General features: G+C 40.6%; 1 protein-coding gene across 1 annotated transcript in view; it reads right to left on the bottom strand.

Moving 5' to 3' along the window:
* LOC124134844 overlaps positions 1–5,218 on the bottom strand; it is a 171,394-nt gene extending 166,176 nt beyond the window's left edge. Inside the window, exons 1-3 of the mRNA XM_046499905.2 lie at positions 5,112–5,218; positions 2,529–2,731; positions 165–269 (exon numbers count right to left, since the gene is read on the bottom strand). Coding sequence (XP_046355861.1) covers positions 165–269; positions 2,529–2,651 — 228 coding nt within the window. The 5' untranslated portion in view covers positions 2,652–2,731; positions 5,112–5,218. The remainder of the gene's footprint in view (positions 1–164; positions 270–2,528; positions 2,732–5,111) is intronic.
* Positions 5,219–26,247: the final 21,029 nt, after the last annotated feature.

The following is a 26,247-nucleotide window of genomic DNA, read 5'->3' as shown; positions in this document are numbered from 1 at the left end:
GCAATAGTATCTGTATCAAAAGGTTGCACTTTATTTTACTACAACAATCCAAATTAGTAGTCTAGACAGGGCTGTGTTACTATGTTGCAGTCCACTAGATGTTAGAGATGGGATACACAGTTATACACCATACACTGCCATCACCAGGGAGGTAACACACTCACATATCGCCTGTCCTCAGCCGTGGTCCGGATCCTGGAGGACAAGCCACGCCCTCTGGCCAGTGGGGGGACAGGACCGTGGGACCCAGGGGGCTTTATGTTGCCTTCCTAAACATGGGTGGAGAACATGGATATTGCAGTCAATCATTTTCTGTTATTGTGAGTCACATCACACTGATATTTGAAGTTGAATTGTGATGTTGGTTGGTTTGTTGTTTAACGCCGCACTCAGCAATATTCCAGCTATATGATGGTGGTCTGTAAATAATCGAGTCTGGACCAGACAATCCAGTGATTGACATCATGAGCATAGATCAACACAATTGGGATACGATGACAGAATGACTTCAGAATGATCAGTAATAATATAAAGAATAACCAACAAGCTTTGAAGAATTACGGATATCTGTCCCAAGAGAATGAATGGTTTTAATTAGAGCTGGGACGAGTCTAAATTTCCTACCCGCATACCGACTCCCCTATTACCAGACCCTACCCAGGTACCCCACTGTAGGTCTCAAGAGAAAGGTACAAAAGGTCTGATTGGCAAAACATATTTAGATACATGTATTAAACAATCTGGTCAAGCATACACTGAAGTTGACTTAAGCGATATCTTTATTCAACCATATGAAAAGTCAGAAAGAAATGCGAACATTAGCGAACTGTAGTGTAACCACTGAGCTGAGTTTTTGTCATAAAACAATATATCACGTAACTAACCACGGGTCCGGGTAGTCCTGTGGGTACCGGGTCCTACTCAGTACCCACCCGACCTTGGTACCTGAGTTACCCATCCCAACCCTAGTTTTAATCCCCAGCCAATCACACTGTATTGACCTACGAAGCAACAGAACTCCCTTTAACAACATTCTTGTGGGCAGTTGTTTCTTTCTTATATCAGTTATTATCCCACATTTTCATTCTCTGGCAAGGGTAGATACTAGGTTACATTTCAGCCTGCCTACATGTATCCCTATGACATGGAAACATTAATAACGTGAGGTGTAAGACTATGGGGTTGAACTATAGAAACTTTGTAATTGGCCATGGTCTGGTGGCAATATATTGATGTCAAGACAAAACAACAATAGTTGACATCAATATCAAGCTTCTTACATTTATTGTTTAGATATATGTCATGAAATGACGATTAAATTGTAATCAGACCTGCAGTAAACAAATATCCATTTTTATCAATAAATAACACTTTGTTAGAAGAGACAAGGGTATCGATTCAGAACACTTACACAGTTTCAACCCAGACTACAATCAAGGTCTAACAATAAACTGTAAGCTATTTAAGGCTTTGAAATCATGGCAAAGAATACAAGGGAATTGGCACTAGGGCTGGAATGAGTCCAAATTTACTACCTGGGTACCCAACCCACGACTACCAACGCTACCCGAGCACTCACTACAGGTCTCAAAAGTTGGGTACAAAATGTCCGATTGGAAATTGTTTCAGCAGAGTCTGGCAAAAACAATTTAGATAGGAATAGATAGATATAAATCGATCTGGTCATGCATACACTGAAGTTGACCGTAGCTTTATCTTGATTCAAACATATGATTGGTTAGTTGGTTTGTTGTTTTACGCTGCACATATTCCAGCTATATGATGGTGGTCTGTAAATAATCAAGTCTGGACCAGACAATCCAGTGATTGATATCATGAGAATCGATCCACGCAATTGGGATCAATGACATGCTTCAACCAGGTCACCAAGCCTGACCACCCGATCCCGTTAGTCGCCTCTTACGACAAGCATAGTCGCCTTTTACGGCAAGCATGGGTTGCTGAAGACCCATTCTACCCCGGATCTTCACGGGTCTCAAACATATGAAAGTAAGAAGGAATGTAGCATAGTCAGAAAGAAATATGAACATTAGTGACTTTTAATGTAACCATACTGAGCGCTACCACCATTTTCAGTCGAAGTCAAAGTCGGTGCTGTGGAAACTCGAGAAATATTTTATTTAAAAAATTTCAAACTATCAAAAGGCAGGAGTTTACCACTAGACCTATCTCTGTGCCAAGTTTGGTGATCTGCTCCCGAAAGGATCACTTCCGCCATTATCAGTCTCAGTTAAAGTCGTTGCCATTGAAACTCAAAATAATTTTTTTTTTAAATCCCGAACTATCAAAAGGCACCAGTTCGCCATTAGGCCTATCTGTCCTATGTTTTTTTAGTTCTGCTCCAGAAACGAAACATGACAGAAGGACGGATGGATAGATGGAAGGAAGGATGGACAGATGGACGGCATCCATTCCTATAACCCACTTCCACTTTGTGGCAGGGTACAATAACTGATCGTTTCTTCATTTGCATTACCTCCCCTGGTTTCTGTTCACGTTTGACTTACCAGCCCGAGGTAAATCCCGGTCATATTCCGGGGCTGGTGTCGGCCAGGCATGCTGGCAGAGACGTGGGGCATATTCTTGGTGACCGGTATTCCAGACCGGCGGTGCGAGGGGTTTACATTCATGATGGGGAGTCAACAGCTGGCATCCATCATCCCACTGGGAAACACTGAATTTAGGGCCTCAGCTAGAATATCTCTCGACTCTGGAACCACAAAGATGGTCAAGATGATTGCTCTGAGTATCTTATTAACAAAAAGTTATTGTCAGATTTTCTAACCCTATTCTTACCCAATTGGTTAAAGAGAATCTCACCAACGAAGATCAGGGGTAGAATAGGTGCTCAGCAACACATTTTTGTTGTAAAAGGCGACTATGCTTGTCATAAGAGCGACTAATGGGATCAGGTGGTCAGGCTCGCTGACTTGGTTGATACATGCCATCGTATCCCAATTGCGTTGATCAATGCTCATGACGTCAATCACTTAATTGTCTGGTCCAGACTCGATTATTTACAGACTGCCGTCATATAGCTGAAATATTGCTGAGTGCGGCGTTAAACAACAAACCAACCAACCAACCAACCCAATTGCATGGATTGATGCTTATGTCAATCACTGGATTGTCTGGTCCAGACTCGATTATTTACAGACCACCGTCAAATAGCTGGAATATTGCTGAGTGCGGTGTTAAACAACAAACAAACAAATAAACAACCTGGCCTTGACCACAGCGCCATGAAGCAGACGTATGCTTGCAGTACAATGAGGCAAGGTGTAACATTATGTATTGTGTTCAATGATATCTTTATCAATACGATATCAATGTTGTACATGTATATGGTGCTAAATTAAGATATTGTCCCTTGTTCAGACATAGAATTGCAGTAACAACAACTACTCGATGTTCATATCAGGTTTATAAACAAGAAAATATAATTTTTTGTTTTTCATTGCTTGAAGCCATAGCAAACTGACAGAAATGAAATAGATTTTCAGTCAAAAGAAATAACATTGCAGTTTGTTTTTTTGGCACTGAAATAATAATTCCTTTATATGGATAGAATAATTAAGTTGTTTGGTTTTAAAATTTATTTGGTCAATATGCCTAAAAGAAAGCAGTAGAATAGGAAAAAAGAAATCTTTTCGAGGTTGAGGTTGGTTTGAGGTTATCTTCCAAGAAATATATATGTCTCACAACATTCAAACAAATGATCAAACAAGCATGTCAATCAAACAGTATCATAAATTAATCTATTTCTGAAGTTTGTGACATTGGGATAGATTTGTCTGTAAAACAAGGACAGAAATTGGTCTGGTCTACGACTTATACAACCAACATGCCTTGAAACAGATTGTGTTAAAGAATGCACTACAAATGATTAGACATTTAGGGAAGTCTTTTTCTGAATCTTTTTTAAAGCCTCAGAAGTGAGGTATTGTTCCTATAGGTATTTACTATATTTACAGAAAAATTTGGTTTTCCTTAAATCAGTAAAATTCAAATAGCAACTTAAGAAAATTGGGTGACAATGACATGATAAACAAATAATCACTTTGGTGAGGCCTTACCATTAAATAATACCCACAACAATAGACAGAGCTGAAAAAATCAACTTTCATGTCCGTCCCTCCTTTAAGAGGGATTAAGCTCCATGGTCTGTTGATTGTGTCCAGTCAAGGGCAATGCTTAATTAGGGTAATATGCAGAGGGGGGTCTAACATTTAAGAAGGTTCATACAACCCAGTATAGGGTGTGCTAAGAAAAGGGGGAGGGATGAACCCCATGAACTTATCTCTGGATCAAATAATCCTAACTTCTATAGGTTGATAGACATGATACTGTGACTGAGTATGTTTTCATGTCAATTTTAGCAATATTCCAACAAAATCATGGCGGGGGCCACCAGGAATTAGCTTCACACATTGTACCCATGTAGGGAATCGAACCTGGGCCTTTGGCATGACGAGCAAACGCTTTTACCACTAGGCTATCCCACCGCCCCATTCAAGCTAGAAGGCAAACAAAGCTCTTTGAATGACTTAAAGGAAACGAGATAAGACTGTCAATTATCTAAAGCCTCTAAACAATACCCGTTCAAAATGCAAAATGAAATGACCTCTCTTCACATTTCTTAATTCACATTTCAAAAGAGATGTATCCGTTTTCAAAGTTTAGCTAATTTGAAATGACTCATATACGTTCAATTGTATGCTGGTCTAACTAATTTTCTTTATACTGGGGACATGCCTATAAAAAGTTCACCGTTGACCTTTAAATCATACACCAGTCATATAAAGTCAGTGATAAAGGCAGTAACTTCTCCAGCAGTAAGTTGTAAATAGTATGTCACGGTTGACAAGTTGCCTGCACGAAAACAGAGTCAAGACAGGCTGTGTTCGCGATTGGGTAAATAATACTTCCTAGGCAGATTTAGATAGGTATATTCACTATGTAGTTGCCATATGACACAGTGTAACGGTAACCCACCCGTCCCTCGGATATGGCAGTTGTATACATACATCAAAGTCGATCACCACATAATGTTCTATGTTTCTGTTTCAAACAAGATGCAGTTGTTTTACCTGATCAATGTCACGAAATGTTCCATATATCCCCAAGTCTCTCGTGCAATGTTTACAATGTGTTCGCGGCCATGCTGAATTTGCGAGGCCACCGCACGAGTTGGGAGCTTACCCTTGTGACGTCACATAGCAACACCAAGCCACCTGCTTGTCAGCCTGTAAATCGATCTGTGAAGTCAGATCAATAACCAATCATTTCCTCATTTTTTACTTTTTATAACAGCAAATTATAACCTCGGAGTTACTTCGTTGATGTTGTAGAAATGGCTAGCCCGACAATGTTTTGTTATTCAAATCAAGCTCTTAAGAAAACACCAATACACGGACGCACAGCCATTGTCGTCGACACCTATTCGTATCGAACGGTATAGAACCAGACAATTGAGAACATTCAACACCGAGTCCTGTTAATAATAACACGGCTGAGAAGTTATTGCCTTTTAATCGCCAGATTATTGTGGGCGATCAAGCATACATAAATCATATTTCTTATATTAAGCAGAGTATAATTCCTCCATTGTGTCGGAGCGAGTTCGTGTCCATACCTTGTCCATATTGAGAGTGTATTGGAGCGGCATATTAGATTCTTATGTTAACAGATTACGTTACATAAGCAGATTTGTTGGAATTAATTGATCCGAGTTAAACTTGGTACCTTATGAATGCAGTGATAAATAAAGTTACATGTTGGCAGCCATGTCAGTTGACAGCCTTAAATCTTAAAACATAAGATTATAGTATAAACGATTAACTTATACAAATTTGTAGATCTGTTTTTTCTCTCTGACAGAAATCTTCTTGAAGAAAGGGCAGATGCATTTTGTTAAAAGGAGGGGTGCATTTGGTGTGACCAGTTAACTGACCACGTACGGGATTGACCTGTGAAGATGCTTGCCGTAAAAGGCGACTGTGCTTGTTGTAAGAGGCAACTAACGGGATCGGGTGGTCAGGATCGCTGATTTGGTTGATGCGTGTCATCGTATACCAATTGCGTGGATCGATTCTCGTGATGTCAATCACTGGATTGTCTGGTCCAGACTTGATTATTTACAGACAGCCGTCATATAGCTGGAATATTGCTGAGTGCGGCGTTAAACAACGTAACAAACAAAACGTACGGGATAGGTGATTGAGTTGAGTACTAGGCTATGTCAGGCTGCTAACCCCGTTTTGGTACGCGGGATTCGGGGTCTAAATAAGCCAAGTTTACATGCACTTCTTTGCCTCTTGGGGTAATGGAAACAGCACTAGAGAGAACCGGTTGCGTCAGATTCACGCAGGTATAAGGACAGAAGGCCATTTATCATCCCAAACTGGCTCCCACAGGAGATATCGCTTGGGTGAGATCAAGCGATATCTACGCTGTAGATATCGCTGCAATGACATTGATGAAAATAATGTTGGATGATAAATAAAATCTCACCCGAGTGTCTTTTGATATCAAATATATCAACACGAGTTGATAAAAGTGGAAAAACTCCGAGGCTTGCCGAGGATTTTTTCCACTTTTATCAACTCGTGTTGATATATTTGATATCAAAAGACACTCGGGTGAGATTCTCTATATGATAGCTGAAAACGTGAATAAACAATTATGTGGTTTTTTTTAAAAATCTATACAAATTGCCTGGTATTTAATGTGTTACACATGTACGAGATAACAGCAGTTAATAACTACCGTCTGACTGTGTTTGACATCACCAAGCTATAGAGAGAGAATAAGAGAAGCGCTGAAAAGATGGATTGCCAGTTTATACTCTCTGTGGCGTGTGTGAAATATGGTCGCGAAAACATGGGTATCTCAGCTGTCAAGGCCATCATACAAATGTCCATTAATTTCCTGATGAATTATTTGTGGAATTGTGTCTTGGTCCTTCCCATGGGGAAAGCTGGTCAGACGTTCCCCTCAGTACCCCATGCTTGTATACACATAAACTGACGGACAAAACAAACTTTATCACTTTAAAAATGAAATTGCAAAAAAATAAAAACCCAAGTATATACTAAATCAATGCAAAACACATCGCCCACACACAACAATGCTGTGTGCAGAAAGTGATCCATTTCCAAGGTACCTTTTTTTGGTAGAAAATGCGAGAAAGTGAAAAAACAACGTGCCCCTTGCGAAGCCAAAACTACACGTACAATAAGGGTATATTAATGATACGGGCGGCACTCATACACTCACACTGACAAAGAAAACATCACAGAAATGCCACAACTGACACCTGAACAAGGTGAATTGGCCCTGGGTATGATTCAGATGGGAACCACCCATGCCCACTATGCTAGACCTTTTGGTTGCTGTAACTACCCTGATGCAACGTTACAGACAGACCGGGCAGACAACCAGACAGGGAAAGAACAGGCTGACACAGGGTAACCACGCCCAAAGAAGACCTATACTTGCCTACATTGCATCCCCGGAATCAATGTTTCGTTCACGAGGTCGTGCCGTATGGTGAAGGGGGTGTTATGGTGTGGGGAGGAATGTGTGGGCAGGAGAGAACACCACTGGTCCTCGTTAACGGAAATTTGACAGTTCAGCCTTACATGGATGACATTCTTCGTCCTATTGTCCTACCATTTCTACAACAGCTGCCACGACGTGTCCTTTACCATCACGGCAACGTAAGATCCCATACTAATACAGTCCGAATCACCATGAACTTTCTTGCAGCCAACAACGTCATCGTGTTGCCGTGACCTGCACACTCTCCAGACATGTCCCCAATAGAACACCTCTGGGATGACATGGATCGTGTCTCCAACAAGCTGCATGTATCCCCGCATAGCTTCAAAATCAGCACCTGTTGTCTTTTCATGTGCTGAAGTTGACATTTTGATCAAAGATTTTTACCGTTGAAATACAGTTATAGCAACTATACCATGGGTTTATAATATATCGCTGGATGTCTATGTTATAGGAGGGTGGCCTCTCTTTACAAACACGCTCATGTGGCCACGGCGTTATTACACTCTTAGGATCGAGGTAGAATTTTAGTTCAAAAGTAACGCTCTTATTTGAAATCGACATAGACGTCACACATATACAGAAGCACAATGTTAGAGTGATTTCATTTCAACAGACACTAGCGCTCTTGTTATTGTGACAGTTATTCGTGTGGTCCTGGAGACACAGAAGTTTCTGAGTACCGTGTCACGTCAATCAGAGACCCGTTCCATAATGCTCCGGTCTGTTCGATTCGGCAGTACCTGCCCTGGGTCAACGATGTTGCTTGCAATATCTGAATAGTTCCGTGTATGTGTCGATTCCTAAATGATGTTTATTATGTACGTTAGTACACAGTGCCTCTCATTTATATCATCTGTTGTATTTAATGTATGTTCATACTGTATTCAGTACGACACTTGTATGGTTGTATGTGTATATGTATATGTATATATGGACTGAGGTGTGAATGGATGGATATAGGTATGGTTGTATGTGTATATGTATATGTATATATGGACTGAGGTGTGAATGGATGGATATAGGTATGGTTGTATGTGTGTATGTATATATGGATCGATATGTGTATGGATGAATATAGGTATGGATGTATGGTTGTATGTGTGTTAGTATATTTGGATTGAGGTGTGTTTAAACGGACATAGGTATGGATGGACCTGTGTATGTATAATAAGGATTGATTTATGTTTGATGAATATAGGTATGTATATAGGTTGGTATGTTAGTATGTATGCTAGTTATACATGTAGGTTAGTATACACGATTGATGTATAAAGTTGTGTGTATATGGACGCATATGTGTATAAATGTATGACATGTATGAGAATGCCGTGAGTGTTTTGTATGAGATTGCTGCGAGTGTTCTGAATGAGATTGTTGTGAGTGTTCTGTATGAAATTGTTGTGAGTGTTCTGAATGAGATTGCTGTGAGTGTTCTGTATGAAACTGCTGTGAGTGTCCTGTATGAGATTGCTGTGAGCGTCCTGTATGCTTACCTGTTTGTATGCTTACCTGTTTGAATGCTTTGAGCGGGATTTTAATGCGGATGTGTGTGTGGGTGTATCGGTGTGAGTGTGGGTGTAGTAATATACAAAGTTGCAACTAATTTTCCCTTTTTTTTTTTTTTTCTTCTTTTTTTAATCTTTTTTTTTTTTTATATTTTTTTTATTATTATTTTTTTTTTAAAAATATTTTAAATGTACCATTATGTAATTAGTGTCTCGTAGGCCAACTGGCCGGGTGCTGTTTTTTAATGAAATGTTTATATGTCCATATATTTAGTACTGCAGCATGTGACACTTTAATAAAACAATTTTCTTCTTCTTCTTCTCTCTTCTTTATTCCCATAAATGTCTACTAAAATTTCCTAAGTGAGCTTGTTGTTCTAGTTAGACCCGTGAAAATCCGTGTTAGAACAGGTCTTCAGCAACCCATGCTTGTCAGAGGCGACTATGCTTGTCGTAAGAGGCGACTAACGGGATCGGGAGGTCAGGCTGACTTACTTGGTTGTTGCATGTCATCGTATCCCATTTGCGTGCATCGATTCTCATGATATTAATCACTGCATTATCTGGTCCAGACTCGATTATTTACAGACTCATGTCATATAGCTGGAATATTTCTGAGCGCGGCGTTAAAAAAAACAGCCAACCAAAAACCAACCATCCAACACTGTCCTAATTCCTATCCAACATGGAAGTGTATTTTCGCCTGGACTGGTCTGTTTAGTACTTACTTGTTCTGCAGATATTGAAAAATCATGCTATATAACATATCAGGAAATGTGATTGGTGAGTTGTGTTTAACGCCGCTTTTAACAGTATTCCAGTTATATCACGGTGTGTCAGCTTCATGTGGGAGGAAAGCCCGAAGTGATGCAGGTCTCAGATGTTTACACTTTGGTGAAACCCACGAGCACGGGTATGGTGCTGACAAACCTAGAAACATAATTAGGGCGAACCGGGATTCGAACCCACTATCATAGATTTCTGGCGTGCCCAAAGGTTTGATTAAAGAAGTCCATCAAATTGTAACACGTTATTTTAATAACCAGGTTTAAAACTGACGAGTATATTTTGGGGAATATTCTGGCTGGTTTGGTGTATCAGTAAGCATGCATGTGCATGAGTTACCTTCTGAGGCGTGTGATTATATGGGTGGGTGAAAGAGCTTGGTTGAACGCTGTTTCAGTGAGATCACAGCGCGTAAGCTTGACGTGGGAGGAAAACCCGAAGTGATGCAGGTATTATAGACGTTTATCGATCACGCACATGACGCGTACAAACCTAGAAACATAATCAGGGCGAATCCGGTATTTGAACCCACAATCACAGGTCTTATAGTGAATTGCGGTGCCTCAGGCGACTAGGCTACCCGTGAACCTGTGCATGGGTGTGTGTAATTTGACGGTTGAAAAGTGAAATACAAAGTCTGTTCATACGTCTGTGACCCCCGGACAAGCTGTAAATGCGTATTCACTGTACATGTCTAACTGGAGGAGACAATCTCCGTAAGGAGGTGGCATGAGTGTCAGATATCTCTAGTCTAGACAAACTGACGTAAGAGACTTTCGTTGATATGCGTGACTTCAATGACATTTGACTCCATACATTGACTAATAAATATCTATGGTAAACATGTGAATATCAATCGACTTGATCCTTTTGAACTCGAATCGATATCAAACGCTCGTGAATGAATTAGCGCATTTCAGTCCTCTTATTTGAATATCTTTGATTATGAAGATTAAATCAACCAACTCTCTCTTTTTAACTTAGGGATTAATCATTTATCATACATATTCCGTATACTGGGTAAAACGATTGGCCTTTTTATTAGCTCACCTTAATGAAAGTCGAGTGAGCTTATGTCGTGCATGGCGTGTTGTCCTTCTGTCGGTAACCTTGACATTTACATTTCCCCTGAAACTAAACAAAGCCCATGGAGCTGAAACGTATAAATGATCCCAGTTACCCTGTCTTAGAGACTGCTCGCAGTATTCAAATCCGACACTAAACATTGGCTGCCGTTATTTCTTCCTAATTCAGGCGAGCAACATGCAGTCTGGTGGCTCTATTTTTCAGAAACCTCAACCAAAGTTTACGTTCCACGTGTTCGATTTCTTCTGCCCATTACTCATACAGGCATTTCTGCCTGTATTCTTATGATAGTTGCTATGCCTCAAGTATGTGGTATACGGTATTACATATAATATGCTATTTTATGCATTTGAATTTTGATAAGCTAGGCCCTTTACCTCCACGTACCCCGTTTTCCCGTTTCTATTGCAGCCTGCTCTGAAACTGCAGGGCCTGGGGAGCTGAAACTTTCGTGTGATGATTCCAGCTATGGGGTCTCTTCCAGAATTCCCTTCAGACTTTTAGCATGGTCGCCATTACGGCCATATTGGAAATGTCAGTCATGCCCATTTCTCAGCCGTGTCTGCATGTATCATTATGAACATTGGTATGTATCAAGTATGTGAGAAAGTTTTCTTTTGCATATTTTTATTTTGTATGAATCTACGATCTTTGACCTTATCGTACCCCCGTAGGGTTTGGGCTGGGATTTTGTATCGAGATAAGATATTTTCTTAGCTTCTACAAAAAATATATTTTTATATTAAAAACTTTGCGCCTCACTTTTTCTTAAAAAAGAACCCCACCTGGCAACAATGTAATTTTTTTCAAAGGTCTGAAGTAATTGTTTTTCAACAATTGTCAGGGACAAGTTCTATTTTTCCAATAAAATTCCAGCTACGATTAGCATCCTTAACGGGTTACAATGACACGTAATCAGTCAAGGACAGAGCTGGACCACCGGATCCATCAGTCAAAGACAGAGCTGGACCACCGGATCCATCAGTCAAGGACAGAGCTGGACCACCGGATCCACCAGTCAAAGACAGAGCTGGACCACCGGATCCATCAGTCAAGGACAGAGCTGGACCATAGGATCCATCAGTCAAGGACAGAGCTGGGCCATCGGATCCATTTTACAAGTAGAGGCTACTGTGGACCAAATCTGAACCTCGGAACCCCCACGGCGAGAAACTTTTCGTGTAACTGTCTCAAGATGTCTGATGAATCAAAACTGAGTATGAAGCGGTTTGTTCGGGACAAATCGAGAAAAGAATTTATATAAAGTTTTATAAAGACCACACGGAGAATAATAATTAGTCGCGTGGTTTCTTGGATACATCGTTGTATTCACAGAACACAGCGAGTTGCCTATTTTTCACCGAAGTCATAAAGCAAATACATGCATTGTTCTCTCGTTTGTTCACATGGTTTCCATCCAAGTCTACTTAGTTACCACAACCAAATTAAACATTAGAAACCTATAATTAGTATTCTCTGTGTGCTGCTTGTCCGAAGTGTTTTTATAATGACGTCCGTTCTTCCCCCGATTCTTATCCGTTGACACTGATCGTATTGTGAGCTTCTTTCCAATGTCCATTGTAACTATGAAGACCTCACAGTAATTCCTCTTATTCATGGCGGTGGCGGGCGTTCATTATTTGACTTACGACAAGGCAAAATTTAACAAGCCAAGGCAATAAAAAGAAGTTCCGAACACGATGCTAACTGAAGATGGTTGTTATATTTTGAGTAAAACCTCATTTTGCATATTTCTCAACGGGAACTATTGGATATGTTCAAATGTGGTTCCTATATATTTTTAACATGGACGTCGTTAAAGTCACTGTTTCAGATATGTTCCACAGGCTAAACAGAGAGAGTCATCCAGGGCGCCGATATTCCCTTTGCAGAGTTGTGTCCCTTCGGCGTTGAAGGATCCGATGGGTTCAAATCCAAGATTGCTGGCATCATTTGGTTGTAATCGTCTACGAATATTGGGTCACTCTGGCCTTTACTCCAACATGGTGTTTGTTTGTTGTTTATCGCTGCACTCGAATAAACGAGTCTGGACCAGACATTCCAGTGATTGATCCATGGCGTCGCGGCACGATGACCACGATGACGCAATCAACCAGGTCACCCAGCTACCCACTCGATCCATTTTTTGCTCGGTCACTATTTGCAACCAGCATGTATAGGTTCCTGGAGACCAATTCTAAGCCGGAATCCACCTGGGGCTCCAACATGATATTACTGAACTGCTGCGTTAACGAACGCACTCTCATTACATGCTGGTATTTGTCAAACAGGCCAATACACAATACTATTTTTTTCAGTATTTTGAAAATCATTTTGAAGCCTTGAACTAGGTTCAATTGGCAGCAAGTTTGATGCAAGTAAATCTGAACGCACTTTCTTTGTCAGCTGGTAGAAATATTACCTTCCATATTAATAGTGTTAGGTGATAATTAAATAAGTTGTACAATGTATTACTTCCCCACAACACTTACACAACATTCACTAGAAATTGGAAACTGACCGAAAAGTACACATATATCAATGCCAACAAAGTTACAAACCCATTTTCTGTCAAACAGTTAGACTAACATCTGGTCTCTGAAATGAACATATATGTTACAGAAAGAAACTGTTAAGTTATAAATTATCTTAATAAAAATATAATAAAAAGGAGCCCAGAGACTCTCTTCATTTTCAGAATACTGCAGTAATCTAGACTTGCCAAACATTATAGACTTGCATGAGCTGTATTGGATATATTTGTATCCGGGTCTGTATGAAAGACTAGCAAACAGTGTTTATTACCCTTTATTCAGGTTTCAATACACATAAAAAATACTTCCATATCAATTACTGTATTCGATGTAATAAGCGCCCCGCTCTAATAAGCGCCCATGGCAATATTTGCTAATATATTGGCTAGTGAACAATACCAATTAGCACCCCTTCCGATTGATCAATGTACACAAGACTTATTTATTCGTGTATAATACATGTGTTATATGCATCCTTAATTGTGGGAAATTTTGGAGATTCTGGAAAAATACATCTGTATAAACATTTCAGGCTGTCAGCATAAACCATAAAACTTACTATCTTTTAACCCTGTTGTTTTTCACCAAAATAATATTCTAATAAGAGCCCCCTATTTCTAATTTTGAGAGCGCCCTGGGCGCTTATTATGTCGAATACAGTAGGTCAAATAATTTGCAGCTTTTAAATGCTGCATTATTCCCGAGTGGAGCAAAACCTTGAATAAAGGCCCTAGTATTGTCTCTACAACAGACCCCCCCAGACTGGGTTTTTATTCAGTTATGTTGATGAGGAAGGACTTATAAGTTTACCTGTAATTTGATAATTTAATTTGAATTGCATGAAATATATATTATATCACGATAGATATAAATCTGCCCTGTTTAATTATGAATATACATGAACAAACTAGAATGAAACTCTTTCATCTGGCATGCATAGGCATATACCTTGTCATAGGGTTTTATGTATGAGGACTGGGGCTGATCTGAAGGATTTAGGCATCTACAGTGTACTGGATACAGGAATGTGCCTAATACCTACCCTACAGAATCCTAACAACACAGCAAACATCAAATGAACTGGATATATTCTACTAAAAGACAGCGGAAGATGTGGTATCTATGAGTGGTTAAATAAAAAAAGAAGGACTGGGTTTGCTTCCCTACGTGGGTACAATGACAATTCTTGATGTTGAATTCCTATGGCTAGAATTCTGCATAAAGAGTTGTAATACCACACTCACTCACTCATACAAACCTGTTTTTTTCTATTTTCACAAACCAGTGACCCTATTGATGCACATTGCATATTGATTAACTGATACCTAATTTGCCTGGCCCTTGTTATAGGCTGGTGTGATAACACTGGAAAAGTGTTGACTGTAGCCATAATCTACATTCATTCACTAGCTGACATGTCAATATAATGAGGACATGTCATATGGTGTGAAATGAATGGTACATTGCAATTAGATCATTGTATATAAGAGACATCAAGTCATTAGTGTGAACTCAAGTTTACTAAATTTGTTTGCAATGGGAGTCATTCCTTTTCATGATGGTGAGTGAGTGAGTATGGTTTTACGCCGCTTTTAGCAATATTCCAGCAATATCGCGGCGGGGGACACCAGAAATGGGCTTCACACATTGTACCCATGTTGGGAATCGAACCCGGGTTTTCGGCGTGACGAGGGAACGCTGTAACCACTAGGCTACCCGACCGCCCCTTTCATGATGGTGTAGGCTGCTTTGTGTTGTTTCCATTTATAGTTTTCATGTCTTTGTTGTTTTGTTCATTGCCTCACTCAGCAATCATCCAGCTATATCACATTGATCTGTAAATAATAGAGTCTGGATCAGACAAACTAGTGATTGATGTGTCCAATGTCCCACACTGTGAGGTCAAGATGTCAATGCAAAGCAGCATGTCACCCAGCCTGACCACCCCATTTAGGTGAGGTGAAATGAGGTTTAATGTTGCATTCAAGGTTATTGTACTTAAATATTGGCATGCGTGTGTGCGAGCGTGTGTGTGGAATAGTCAGGTCTAATGCCCATTTTACAGTGCTAGTTCACTGAGATACCATGCTGCAGTTTAACATGAATACTAGTATCCCACTCAGACACAGTATACTGACTCCGAGTCGACCAGTCTATGTTTTATCCCATTACTGCAGAACACCAGGTAGGGTAACAATAAGTACATATGTCCCATCTTTAAACGTCTAGAGGTATGATGCAGCCAGGAATTGACACCAACCTATCGGTCAAATCCATGAATCACCTCTTACAACAAGCACTGGTTGCTGTGGACCAATTCTAACCCCAAATCTCCACACATTTCCATAGAGACATGTATATATCAAGACAAACTGTATGCTTGCAGTCAGTATTTCAAATTTCAATGGCAAGTAAACATAACACGGACACACATAACAAAGATAAAGGTGTTGTTTATTTGTCATTTGCTTTGAAAATAAGACGTCATATCTGATAGGAGACTTCACATAAAGACATCACATAAAGACATCACATAAAGACATGCATCAGACTGTTGTTACAGGTGTATTAACTTATGTCATCCACATACAGCAATCATGGTAATCTACACACATCATAACACATAAACAATATAAGCAAGACAAAATGTTGCATGTAAGGTTTTATAAAAATCAGTGTAACTTACCTGGGGAATTCTGACAATTTTTAAATATAATTTGTGATTTCAACAAATTTTTAACTGAATCATTGATTTTAATTTGCTTGAAATTCAAGATCATTTGTTGATTTATGTTTTATACTTTTAACATTACAAATCAAGTGAAGGAGGTCAATAAGCTTTTATGTTCGCCAATTGTTATTTTGACCACAATATTAAAAGAAAACAGGCATAAACAGTTTCTGAACATATATATATATATATATATGCAAAAACAAAACAATATTGAAACTGTTGACAATCCAAGTTTCAGCACAGGGGGGCATGCCGTATCATTGAGGCAATATATTAACTTGAATGTGAAACAGCTAAAATAATACTTGACGTGGTAAACATTCACTGGAAATGTATTAAGTGCACATCAAACGGTAATTTGTCCACATTAAGCATGACCATATAAACACACAGTATTATGAAAGCCCATGTTGATATATTCTATTCACCTGTATTTAGTAGACAGGTAATCATGGTAATGATACAAGCACATGTTCTGGTGCTCACAAAGTACACACTGGTGAAACACCTGAGATCAGAATCACCTGCATCACTGCCCACAGAGAGACTCATGTTTTGCCTTCCCAATTTTAATCAACTTTACCAAATGCACAAATAGTATAATTTTTCCATCACAAAACATCCAACTCAAAAGAAGTTAAAAAAACACCCAATTTTTTTTTATATGATTTCAGTTAATCTTTCATAACCATGACAGATTAACTATAAAAACATTGGGTGTTCTTTAATGTCTTTTAGTATACTATGAAATTTAATTAAATATGGTACTATATGGTGAACTTTAACTACATACTTACACTGCTACACACTCTTACAGTTCGTGATTACGGAGAGAGTTTATGTAAGGCAACAAAACAAATGGCTACTTGGTCAGTTGGTCTGACATATATCTGTTTGACACATAAAGGGAATTTAAGTACAAAAGAAAGGTGGTGAGAATGCAAATTAAGGAGAATAGAAAACATGTATCTGGGTACAGAATGCCGTACTATTGTTGAAGTGAGTGGTTTAACACCACTTTGAACTGCATTTCAGTTACATCTCGGTGTGTCAGCTTCATGTAGGAGGAAAGTGTTGTATATCTTAGATGTGTACCACTTTACCGAAAAGCACGAACATGAGTAGGTGTTTCGACTCCATCAGCATCAGTGTGCAACATGTGAAAAATGGCGCTCAAGACCCAAGACGCAGAAGATGTTCGACTTGAAACCAGTAAGTCTGCGGCTTTTGAAACCTCTTTTCTACTTGATGGGTGTCGACCGTTTCGTACCAATGCATGTGACACTACCATAAACATGTTCCCAAACACAATTTAAGTAAGCATTGCTCGATTTGTGTAAGTCTGTTCTCATTTATTACTTTATGACATTGTTGTGGAAAAGACATAATATTGATAAAGAAATTTGATCATTATCTCTCACAAAATTAAATGCCTCACCTTGAGGTGACTGGTGTCATTCACATGATGGATATAAATTTGACATAAAAATTGCCTTATTTTCAATCAATGTATTATGGTACTTAAGTTTGACTTCTGATTATTGGTAAAAACTTGAGTTGGTACTGACTTACAGTGACTTATATTGTTATCAAATTTGATTATTAAAAATGCTTTTGCTTAGCCTCTTTCTGATCACTGAAGCAACCAAAGTCTGCGACTTTTGAAACCTCTATTTGATGGGTGTTGACGAGTTTCATATTATTCATACAAACAATGATTTGATATTCAAATGTATGACCACCAGTGTAGTGCATCTAGACATCCCAGAAAGCATGGACTCTGAACCCTTCTTAATGGCATTTCAGCACTTCACATCATTGAGAGGTAAACGTGATGAACTAACATAGGACCTGCGTTCCAATATCCGAGTTGTTAAAACATGAGTTACAAGATGCACTAGCAAGTAGTGATGTAACTAATGTTCAATCCTCAAATTGCACCACACCTGGAAAGAGAAATTAAATCAGCAAAACAGACTGACATGATCTGTCTTAGGTACATACTGTACAAGCTGAGTGGCAGGGATCTTCAATCCTAAGCCCTTCGGCTTTCTTGAGATGCTGGAGATGTCCAATGTCCACAGATGAACCACCTTTCCTAACCCGTGCAATCAAGCACCATACTTGTCTCTTGCAGAAAAAGAAGAAATGGTGGACAAGTTGATTACATGGTTCAATAGGAAGAAGAGATCGTGTCTACTCCCATCTGGCTAATTCAAACATGGCAGCTGGATCAGAGACCACATACCTCTCATCCCGAGATGGACCAGGATGCAACAAGTCAAAGGCAAAAGCCAAGATATGAAAACACTTCAGACAGTAAAATATGTGGATGGAAATATAAACTTTAATAGTTAATGCATACTTGATATGTGCAGTATGTTTGTATTACTAGAGTGAATATGTGAGTGATAAGTATGTTATTTTCTGTAATAAAAACTAAGATGAACTAATAAGTTGTGCTATATGTCATGGGCTTCCTCCTACCCTGGACGGAAGCGCATTTTATGTAACAGGTACTTCTTTTTAAACAGTTCAGGACTTTTCTAGAGCCAGTGGCGTCCAGAGATCCCTGACATGGAGGAGATCATATGAGAGGTGGGCCTGCATGAATGGGAGAAAATTTGGGAAGATATCTGCGGGGGACGTCCGTCTCGCAGGCGGGTGAACGAGCCCCTTTAACTGATGAGGTCCCAACAGCTGAAGTTCAGCAAGAACCGGTGACTGAAGACCCCCTAGTAGAAAGACTCACTTCACCGTGGTTGTCCCGGCCAAGACCTGTCTCGGAAGCAGGGCCCAGGACTTCTTCGAAGACCGTCCAGCCGGCAGTGAAGAAGCCTCTTAGAGTACGGAGGGCGAAAAAGAGTGGGAAGTCATGGAAGTGCGGGCCAGCCCGGCAGTGAAAAGAAGAATATCCTGGGAAGGCCAGAGCCGGTCACCAAAGAGAACAAGTAAGCAAAGCGCCAGTCTGCATCCGCCCGGAAGAGATAGTTTGGGTGGGGTACCGCAGGATCGGTCCAGCAGCCAAGACGCCAGACATGATCATACCGAATCCCGTTGTCCACTGCAGGGTTGCCCTGCTAAAACCAAGAAACTAAAGAGGCATGTTGTGGACCAGCATCTACCGGGGTGCTTCAAAGATTAGGAAACGAAAGCGACTATGCTATACAATTAGCTTGATGGATCCTGGGAGCCTCGGGGACTGTTTTCCAACTGGTGGACTATGTCAATCGCTATCTCATGATCTCACCAGACAGTGAAATTGCCCAACTGGCGTGTGATGGGATTAGGGAGTTGATCAGAAGGGAAGGGTGGTCACATCCTCACCGCCTCAGCCTCCACCCCCTAAATTCACCGGCCTGTTTGATGTGTTGGAGAGTACTGGCGCTGCTGATGAATGAACTCACTACCGGTACTTCCCAAGCCAGGGAGTTCAGGATTTTTCTACAGCCAGTGGCATCCAGAGCGACTCCAAAACCCTTGGCATCCAGAACAGCCCCAAAGCCAGAATCCTCGGAAAATTGGGATCAGGAACTGTCCAGACCAGATGAAGGTTTGGATTCCAATGGACCTGGACACCCCAGAACGGAGAGGGACAGATGAGGGCACGATACAGCCAATCGTGCCCTACGACCAAACTGGGAGTAGTTGTGCTTCACCAGTCAAAATGCCCCTTGTGAGATCAAAAAAAGATGCCCAAGGCACCTATGAAGTCAGCCACTCCAGGGTGATCGGGAACCACAGATTCTCGTCTTGATCTCCAGAATGCTGACACAGCAGAAATTATTCACGCCAAGAATGTCAACTTATCAAGACTTTCACAGGATTCCAGTCTTCAGTCCATGTTAATGCTACAGATGGACAGTCCACAGTAAGAAGCAATGTGAGAGATCCATACAAGACATTCCCTCAGAACTGGTCGGTGCCCCATATCTGCAGCTATATCAAAGACACAGCGCCATCAGTCCTGATGCGACAACAGTACCAGCTGTTTTATACTGATAATCTCCACCTTCTTCACAACCAACCATCAGTGAGTGAAAACTTCTCCGATAGTGACATAAACACTCAAGTGCTTCCTCCAGCCACCCCACCTCATTCCAGTGTTGACTTTCCAGACATTATGACAGCGTTTCAGTCACTGAAACAGACAGTGGAAAACTTACAAACACAAGTTCAACATCAGCAGATTCCACAACAGTCAACATAACCTCAACTGCCACAACAACCCTAATATCGGTCACAACCAAATACCTCAGTGCCTGAACATTTCTTCATGGATGTACTGGCCGGTACAAGTCAAGGGCACGCCTTGTACACTGCAAGATTTGCCAAAGACGACCTCATTGCAGTGGAGCCTGAAGGTAACCTCCCAGCAATGCCACAACAAATCATGGATGGTAATACATCCGAGGTGGAAGTGGTCTCGTCTACACTCAGTCGCCAAATATGGGAAGGTAGAGACATTAACTTAGCTCTTCTTCTTATGCCAGATGATCTTTCAACTCCATCCAAAACAATACACGTCGATGACATGGAGTTACTTCTTAAGAGGCCTAACAACGGTGATTCCAGATTGCAGCAGTCATTAACAATTAGCAACTTCATTAATGCATTTGGCTGCTATAAGGATATCATGATTAGTCGCTGGCCACAATGCAGGAAAGAAATGGACAAGTATCAGCACACTATCATTGAAATGCAAGCTCAATATCAAGATTTATCTTACTCCAAATACCACAAGCATGGGCTCTGGGCTCTGATAGAGAAAGATGACCTGGCAACTCTGTATGGTGTTCTCCACTATGATCAGTACACATATGGCCGCAAGGTAATTGTTGAGAATGATCACAAGACACTACAAGTAAAAAACCTGAAGTAATGCTCCTCATAGACTCCAGGACATCATGATGAAACTACATCCCTACAATATTGATTCAGTTACAAGAAAGGTACATCACTTGTGACGAGAGCGTATCTCACTGATGACGAGCAGTGACCAAGAATCATGAACATCAAAGAGAATGACAACATCAAGGATTCCAAGCTTGATGAAATACGCCGGGCAACTGATTGATGATGTCATTGTTAAGGGAGAGGAAATTGTCATCCCTAAAAAGTTATGTCCTGACATCAAGCAGAAACTCGCTCAGCTGAACTGATGCAATGATTCGACGTCTGAGAGGAACTGTGCACTGGCCCAGAATGACCAATGAACTGAAACAAATGGCTCAAAGTAGTGAAACCTGTCAGGAAATGGCAGCTCGTACTACTAAACCACTTCTGAAACAGCACATGGATGGTGGTGCTCCCTGGATGAAGATCAGACTTGATCTCTTCGACTCATACTCCAACTTTAGAGAAATTGATGATCTCCAGAGAACAACTTCCAGTGCGGTAGTTGCTATTCTCAAGAAACAGTTTTCTCAATTTGGGATTCCACAAACCATTGTGTCTGACGAGGGGCCCCAATTCAGATCTGGTGAATTTGACTAGTTTATCAAGAAGGCCGAGTCTGCGGTTAAAGTCATCAAACACATGATGCTGAAATGTTTGAAAATGGTGAGGATCAAATTGAAGTTGTAATGGAACAGACAGACACACCTCGTCAGGATACAGGACTTAGTCCCTGTCAAATGATGTTTGGCTGACAGACAAGAACACTACTTCCAACACAAAAGCAAAAAGTTGGAAATGATGAGGTCAAGAATAAACTGCAACGGAGCAGGGAGAGTGTACAGAAATACTACAACAAAACAGCTCGTGACTTGCCATTCCCGTCAGTTAAACAGAATGTATATTTCCAGAGAAAGGAGATGGGTTCTGGGTAAAGTGATAGACTGTTTAGAAATGTTGCTCACAGAGTTCAAGCACAGGACAGTGTTCAATTCAGACGAAGCAGGATTCATATCAATCTAACCAAAGTAGTTGAATACAGTAATGGCTACCAACCACATGTCTGTTAGTTGTCTCTATCTATTTAGTGGTCTCAATAAGCTGTTTTAACTGTAACCTAAACACGCTGTCAACAGATGGCACAGCTGTCCTATTGTTGGCATACCGGCCATGTTACAATGGGAAGGAAACTGTGCCTTGTTTTGGATGTACAACACACCACAGAACGTGATTAGCATTGAACCAAGAAGCATGGGCTTGTCAGGTGTAACAAAATATACAATCAAATCCTGAGAAGAATAAATGTGAATGTGCATGTTCATGGCAGAAATGCCTCCATGAACAAAAGTGTTAAAGAACGGGGGAACATTCAGAACAATGACAGATGGCAGAATGCTAACGTAATATCAAAGGTTTTTTGCAGGAAATAGGAAAAGGTAAAGACCTAGGGCATACCTGGCACCCACAAGTCAAAGGAAAAGACCTCTCGGTCAGGAATCATGTGTTCTGGGCCTTGCAAATTGTGATGGTGATGCTGCTCAATTTCAAGACCTGATTGTTGTATTCATAACCAACTTTCAAAATAACCACAGCCATGGAACAGCAAATTTCAGAAGTATAAACTACTCATGGTATGTACCTGAATGGCAGATAAATTGGTACTAAAATATTTTAGAATTGTTTATTGTAACCTCAAGTCAGAAAAAGTCTTTTCATGTGCTTAGTATCACCGTACAATTTTGCTTGTATCATTTATTTGTATCTCCAACATGTGTTTAATATCCTTACATTATGTCACTAGATAAATCACTTTCCATTTATCTTATTCCTCCTTTTGTGAGGACCTATTCGAATAAACATAAGCCTTTCATTCACTGTTCATATATTATTCTGCATTTTGTTTTAACTGAGCATGATTACATTTCAGCACTCTGTTATAATCATCTCCTGTTTATCATTCCATATTTTGGTGTTACCTATCTAAAAGAAGTGTATGCATTTTAAATCACTGTTCATTTATCATTCCATATTTTGGTATAACCAGGAAAATAAAATTTGTGCTCATGTGCGACACATAATTGTCAGTGCTATTGTGACCTACTACACATCGGAAGCAAGGTTACAGGGCTCGGTATGGCAAGCCAAGTCAGTCCAAAACGATCTACTAGATCCTGATCTCAGACAATTGGAGGTGATCAAGACAGTCACGATGCCAATGGCGGCAGTGTCCAAAGAAACGCATCGTTCACAAATGGATTAAGCAGGACATCAGAATTTCCAAGATGCTATGAATTTTAAGCTTCAACAACTCTGCTTTTTCACAGACAATATGAATGCTAACAGAGGCAAATTCCCCAGTGACAACAATGGACATGGACAAATCAGATGCTGATTGCAACAATAACAATAGTGGGCCCAACTTTGGAGCCAATTCCATCATCAACAGTGTTGGACAGTCATTCATGCCAGAACAGTTGTCCACAACCAACATGGCTGCCCCCATGCCAGAGTCTGTACCGGGAATGGATTACAATTCCCTGGTACAGGCAGTTCAAAATCTATATGAATCTGTCAATATGATTACAATTTCATCGATACCTATACACAATCAGCCAAGATCTTGTCCCAGTGTACCATCAGAGACATCTTACAAGATAAAGGCACATCATGGTGTAGGAGTGGCCAGGTCACAAGACACCCTTTCACACACACATCAACATTTGATAGTAGAAATGCATGCAGGTTTAGATGTAAACTATTCATAAATGGAAAATACAATAGATTCCTTCGATTGAAGTGCCCCGGTACCGGAGAGATGATTTTCCAGTTCACTCCTTCGATGTGGCCGATGGAGCTCACTTATTGGACGACGACCTGCATCACATGATAGGGTTTTCCAAACCTACCACCATTCACATGCCAGATACATGTCTCTCAAACCACTCTCAACTCTCACATCCTCCTCCATAGCCATAGTCCAGTACTTGTCGGAATCCAATCCCAACCGGATCGACCATCTGCAGACTAATGTCATTCCAAATCCAACAGATAGACCACATGCGTAACCCCTTGTGGGCCGCACTGGCTGACATTACTATCAAAAGATGACTTGGATACCTCACGAGATTCCGAGTTCAAGAAGTCTCTCCTTCAACAACCCTGGTCTCTGGTCCATCTTTGTTTAATGGTGCCATATCTGCTACTCACGCTCGGGTTTCAAGCTTCGCTCGGGATGAGATGGCTCTCAAAGCCTTGTCGACCCTCCCTCAAGGACTCTCTTAGCATTCCTCTCCCTTTCAGGACAAAGGGCGTGGTCGCGGTAAGTCATGAGGTACCTTGCAGCCCCGACGTGATCGCAACCCAACACAGCCGTAGGTGGGAGACTAGTCCGGTTCTGGCAAAACCCGTTCGTTACCACTGTCCTCCGTCAGAGGTACCAGCTACCGTTACTACTACAACCACCTCTGACGTCTACCCTGTTGACAGTTGCCTACTCCCCCGATCAACATCAGCTCCTGCGCAACAGCATCGACACCCTATTCCGCAAGGAGGCTATAGAGATTGTACATGACCCAGTCCATCATCCGGGCTTCTACTCCCCCAAGTTTCTTGTACCCAAGAAGGGATCCAACAAACTTTGCATGACACACAATCTCACCATCTTCAATCGACGCTACCTGGAACGTCCCCGTACTTCGGGATGATAACATTGAGGCTGCTCAGGACAAGAATCAACAACAATGATTCCGTGATCAGCCTCGACATCCAGGATGCGTACCTCCATGTGCCTATTGGAGAATCAGCCGATGTCCCAAACAAACCAGATGGCATTTCTATCCAGACCGACATTGAAAGTGACATCATTTGATACTTATCCCAATGACGATTCAACAGCCCAGCCCACATCCATTCTTTTCATTGCGATATCATTATCATAAACAACATCACTGCACTTTCCGACATTGGCAACAGGCCCAGTGAACAGCTTGAACAGGTGATGTAGCGAACATCTGAAAGGAATTGCAAGAATTGAAAGACTTGATTCTTAACGTGGCCAAAGACCGATTGACTGGCAGTTTTGTTACCACTTCACAGGACTCTACTATGTTCCATGGAATAGCTGCTATGAAACCTGTGTCCTCCAATCTTTTGTTCCATATTGACACCGTCTCTCCGTCTTTAGTGAGAAAGATACAAGGTAAATATATCAACATGACCTTGCTGGTACTACCAAATCAGGCTTCTGGTGAATTCACATGGCAGAATTCAATGGACAGTCTTTCCAGCTGAAAAAGGACTACAGACTGAACAAATCTCTTACTCTGCTCGAGTTTTTAGAAGCCTTTGGCATTTATCGAAGAGTTTTCTGTGCCACGAACATCAACATATTCAGGGATTAAGAAAAAGAGTCATTAAGCATAGATGATTCTAGGTGTCCGAACATCCATTTGAAATAATCTGTTTGAAAGAAGAGAAGTAGATTTCTAAGTATCTCACTTGACTGCAGGAGTGTGTAGCACAATTCAGAGACAGATAAATCATGTCAGACCGAGCAAAAGACAGAGTCAACACGCCCAAAATAGTTTCTGTTGCTTTTCGTTTTAATATAAATAATATATGAACTTTTTCAGATGAGCTTATTAGACCATACACAAATTTACTGGATACATGCTTCTGATGAGCGGCTGAAGTTGCAGAGTGTTACGTGATAGATGTCTGCATAAAGATAGCAATATTGATACAACAGTTGAGAGAGCAATGATTCTGTGAGGGATTGATGTAGTGGTGGATAATGAAGCGAAATATTTACAAAGCACATGTAACACTTAATTACTTATCTATTGGCAACCATCTATTAAGTCAGAATAATAAATTATTAGATTATCATCAAAGCTGACCATCCCTAAAACCTCCTGCCTCACCATCTTTTAATGTGTGACTAGGTGAAGTCATTTTCGAGTATCTGTATCTGTTGTTTAATACATGTAATACTGCATTCAAATACGTACCCAAATGACCATAACGCACTCAAATACGTACCCAAATGACCATACCGCACTCAAATACGTACCCAAAAGGCCATACCGCACTCAAACACGTTCCCAAATGACCATACCGC

This window comes from Haliotis rufescens, unplaced genomic scaffold, assembly GCF_023055435.1.
Source record: "Haliotis rufescens isolate VD_foot unplaced genomic scaffold, xgHalRufe1.0.p SCAF_3, whole genome shotgun sequence".
Taxonomy (NCBI): Eukaryota; Metazoa; Mollusca; class Gastropoda; order Lepetellida; family Haliotidae; genus Haliotis; species Haliotis rufescens.
This window is presented reverse-complemented; position numbering and strand designations above follow the sequence as displayed.